Genomic DNA, 4,759 nt, shown 5'->3' with positions numbered 1-4,759 from the left:
ACAATGTATTCGCAACGACATAAAATGTATGGCAATTTAGATGTCAACAGAATAATAACTACGATAAAAAGCAGGAGAGAAGTGTGCGAAGAAGAAATCTTTTCAATTTGAGCAAAAAAAGCTTTAAATGCCGTTGTAAAACGGTCAACAAATTTCTTATAAAATATTTTGATTTTTACCATGGTAAAATCTTTGAGAGACAGTCTGACGTTTGCCAGCAATATAATTTTAAAATTCGAACTCAAGCTCACACACACATTCTGATTTTTAATCTCAAGCAACAAGAATTGTGAACAATTTAATTTTTTTATTTTCAATTTTGCAAACGTCAGAAAAAAATCAATTGAAACTCAGTCATATGAGTATTAAGGAAAAGAAAAATTTGAGAATAATAAATAGAAAAAGAGATGGGTGCACAAAGAGTTAAGTTAAATGTTATACCAAAATTCTTAAAAAGTAAACAAATCTAATTTTTTTTTTATGTTACTGTTTAGAGATAGCTCTTTAAATCTATTTTGTTTTTTATGAGTAAGGCAATAAGCATATACCCTTTTTATAAATAAATCTTATAGCAAGATGCTATATATTTATTTATACACTNATAAGGCAATAAGCATATACCCTTTTTATAAATAAATCTTATAGCAAGATGATATATATTTATTTATACACTTTTTGGCTGGCGAAATATGTAGTTTTTTCAACTTTTTAAAAAAGCGTATTTAACCACATTAAATTTTTTTTAATATTGAATGGCGCAACACAACAACTCTTTTTGTTGCACAAAACCGTTGAACACGTGCCTGTCATATATTTCTTCTGTTTCGACATTTCGCTATTTTGCATTTCTTTCATTTTGACGTCATTCGCATTGTCAGATTTTTGAAATTCGTTTTGGTTCGACATTCTGCTATTTCATAATTCTTTCATTCTCATGTCATCCATCTTCCATTTCTTACCTTCCATTGCCGTTCGCATCGTCGAACGTGCCTGTGAAACACTGCCGACATCATGCTTTTCAGTTTGGCAGGCACGTCCGCTGTTTGGCAGGCACGTCCGCTGTTAGAAAGAGAATAGACAAAAAGGGGCATAGGATTCCATACTTGTAATTATATACGATGCTGGGAAGTCATTGTTTTTCCTTCCGTTCAAATTGAACAATATTACCAAGTAAATATAGAATGGCAGTTTATTTAACACGATTGCTCTCAGTAGCAGAAATAAAAAGAAAGTTAATGTAATTTCTCTAAGGAGCTAATGTGCAAAATAACTTTTCTTTTAGCTTTTTGCGCAAGCTCCGCTCCAGCGGAAATACTTTGTTCCTTAGCCCCGCTCCGCTCCGAAGCCCTGGAAAAAATACAGAAACATAACTAATAACAACGCGCTTAGAGCGAGCACGGGAGCGATTTTAAGTAACATCTGGTAAGCGCGGATGGCGTACTGGATTGCAGCTAATAATTCTTCATAAATTACCAGTGGGCAAATATCCTAAACAGTTTGGGGCTCCACATAGGCAAATTGTTCTTTTGGTTATTGCCAAATTAATTTTTTCTTTCACTTCAATCAAACCCTCATTGTAATGAAAACAAAGTTCTTCTCCGGCTATTATGGAACGTTTTGCAAATATACCTTTGAAATACAAAATGGATATTAGTGAACAAAACTATTTAGGAATTTTGACTTACCAATCTTTGGAATTGGGCAATCTACGCGTACACTACGCGCTTCACAATTTGGATTACAGCTGTGATTTAAGTAACGTCCAATATTACCTCTCTTGCAGGGATCAATGATTGTTGTATGTGCGCCAAACTTCGTCGAGTATTTATCCTCTATATTACGTTCATTCAAAAAAAGAATGTAGTTCATTGAAGAAGCTTCCATGTTTTCTTTTTGTCGTCTAAGAGCTTCGTTGTGTGTTAGGATTTCACCGGCATATTCGCAAATAAAACCGCCTTGAGGAATGAGTTTTGTTGTAATGAGGCCTTTTGAGTAACACATTTCGGAGTTAATAATTTTTAGCCCTTTTCTGGGTCCTTTTTGAACAAGTCTGTTGAGGCATTTAAAGGGATCACATTCGCATTGATAATTGCATTCATAAATTAATTCCTTAGACCTCTCCCTGTCAAGAACTAATTCTTTTGATCGCAAATCAAATACATAATTTCCACTATGCAAACACAAAACACAACTGTCTTTATTTTCATTGCATTGACACCCATTGATGAGGACTGAATTATAACTTTCTTTAAGCTGCTGGTATTCTTCGCAATTGTCAGAATCTTCTTGCGTACTGAGCACGTTTTCTAGAACATAATCCACACTTAAATCATTATGTTCATGATCATCACAAATATCGAAAGCGGTCTGGTCGACTTCCATTTATGCAAAAGTTGTTCCTTTACTCAACCAACAACCTGACATTCAAATATGTAAAAAAATGTTAAATAGTTCATATAATATAATAGTCATGATTTAATAATACATTATTATTATTATTATTATTATTGAATCATGCATAATACCCAAGCAACAGTGTTAACTCAAGAAAAGTTAAACAATTTCAATTGAATAAACATGAATCTTAGAATAGTGCAGGAGTGTTCTTTTGACTGTTTTCAAACACGGCAACTCGTTACTTCTAGAAGAGGAGGTGACGGCTTTCTTATGCTCGGGCAACAAGCTTTATGCTCTCGTTCGTCTTAGTAATTCAGGGCTCGAATCCGTTCACGGATCGAAAAGGATACGAAAGAAAATTACGTGATACGTCAGACAGTATAAGCTGAATGGGACAAAGAGTACGTTTCCATATGCCATAATCCGAAAAATGTGTTTTTACGTGACGAGTAATACGATAACGTAAATATGTTACGATTCGAGCCCAGATTAGNCCATATGCCATAATCCGAAAAATGTGTTTTTACCTGACGAGTAATACGATAACGTAAATATGTTACGATTCGAGCCCAGATTAGCGGTTCAAAGCAGACAACAATTGTGTACAGACGAGTTGCTGTGCGTGAATGCAAAGGGCAGCACCAAACGAGAAATACCCGATAATATGCAACTGAAGTTGCAGCGATGTCTGAACGGAAACTAAAAACTCAAGTGTGCAAATGTGGATGCACACGAGTCGACCGATGTCGGTGCCACATCAGCGCAGCACCGTGAACGGGTGCGAGTGTGAGCATGTACGGCGGTCGTAATCGAATACAGAAATGTCTCTAATAGCATTTTCTTTTCTCGAAAAAAGGCTGCACTTATTCTGCCTTGTGTTAACGCTGTCACATTTTCATGTTCTTTTCTCAGCCCTTTCACAAGGCGTCGTGTTCTTTTCTCAGCAGGTTGCGCTCTGATCCGGCGAAAGTGCTGCCTTTTCTGCCCTAAAATAAACGTGAGGGTGAGAGTTGCATGGTTGATTTTTAATTTAATCTTGTAAAAATTCAATTATTTCCCCTATCAGAAATAAGTGTTTTGCTTTAAAATTGTTAAAGACTTACAGGCCAAGTGAATAATTCAGCTTTATTAAGTTCTATAAATAAATTGTGATGGAGTAGTACATTTTCTGTTTCATTCTCATATAAAGAATGCAACATTTTCTCAGGTTTCAGGGCAACGCAAAGTAAGAGTTCCCATATAAAAGGGCAGAACTTTTTTTGAGAAACGAAAACGCTATAAGGTCGAGGCCACGCAATGAGCAGCAAAGCAGCGAGCGGCTGAGCGGCGCCATACAAAAATGCCGCTCAGCCGCTCAGTGCATGGCCACTTCAATGGCCTTTGACAGTCTGTACACGGGTCGTATAGCTTTAGACGCGTATTAAATTTTTTATGCAGCGACGATTCCTATATGCCTCAAGATCTGCACACGAGGCGACTACAAAGTGTGGCGGCAAAAAAGTTAGACACCCTACTATTAGCTATTAAAACTTAGTTTGAGATATACTTGTATGTAAAATCTGGTAACACTGTCTTAATCATGTTTAATTTTCAAATTGACATTCTTTTTCTTGAAACATTCTAGAATGTAGATACATAATTATCTTTCTTTTCCTTTTTACGCTTTCTTGTTAACCATTCGAAAAACGTGTATACGAGTGCTACTCACCTCGCGAAGATATAGATTATTTGATACTTGATTTTGTAATAGTAATAATTTAATAAAAGCTACTGAAGAGTTTGCTGAGTAAAAACACAACCGGTGTGTAAACATTTACTGACATACCAATTGGCGTTAGGAACTCGGTAGTGGGACCTGCGCTAACACCGTGACGAGCCAGGAGCTACCCACATTGGTGACCCCGACACAAGGAATTCGAGAAGGTTCGAAAAGCACGTGACGGCATCGGCCACTTGAACAAAATGTATACGTTTTGTAGCGTGAAGAAGAGCTAGCCGTGCACTGATGTCTGAAGAAGAACAGGATAATACCACATTGCTGAATATTCCGACTCTGATCAGCGAAAAATACGCAAGCTAATTAAAGAANACCCACATTGGTGACCCCGACACAAGGAATTCGAGAAGGTTCGAAAAGCACGTGACGGCATCGGACACTTGAACAAAATGTATACGTTTTGTAGCGTGAAGAAGAGCTAGCCGTGCACTGATGTCTGAAGAAGAACAGGATAATACCACAGGGGCAGCCCACACGCCGGAAGAAAATCGTTTTACCGGTGAGTTACAACACATCAGCATTAGACCGCCTGCATTCTGCAAGCAAAGGCCCGAGTTATATTTTATCTAGATGGAATCCAATTTT

At 37.0% G+C, this 4,759-nt stretch overlaps 1 protein-coding gene across 1 annotated transcript; it reads right to left on the bottom strand.

Moving 5' to 3' along the window:
• Window positions 1-686: 686 nt before the first annotated feature.
• LOC108373991 (probable histone-lysine N-methyltransferase set-23) lies at window positions 687-2,785 on the bottom strand. Its single transcript, XM_017629937.1, has 2 exons — window positions 1,686-2,785; window positions 687-1,629 (listed from the first exon to the last, which is right to left on the bottom strand). Exons 1-2 carry the CDS (start codon window positions 2,380-2,382, stop codon window positions 1,463-1,465), a joined length of 864 nt encoding a protein of 287 aa, XP_017485426.1. The 5' UTR covers window positions 2,383-2,785; the 3' UTR covers window positions 687-1,462.
• Window positions 2,786-4,759: the final 1,974 nt, after the last annotated feature.

The sequence above is a fragment of the Rhagoletis zephyria genome, unplaced genomic scaffold, assembly GCF_001687245.7.
Source record: "Rhagoletis zephyria isolate East Lansing unplaced genomic scaffold, Rhagoletis_zephyria_1.1 Rzeph_scaffold_07212, whole genome shotgun sequence".
Taxonomy (NCBI): Eukaryota; Metazoa; Arthropoda; class Insecta; order Diptera; family Tephritidae; genus Rhagoletis; species Rhagoletis zephyria.
The sequence above is the reverse complement of the archived record's forward strand: the minus strand, read 5'-3'. Positions and strand labels throughout refer to the sequence as shown.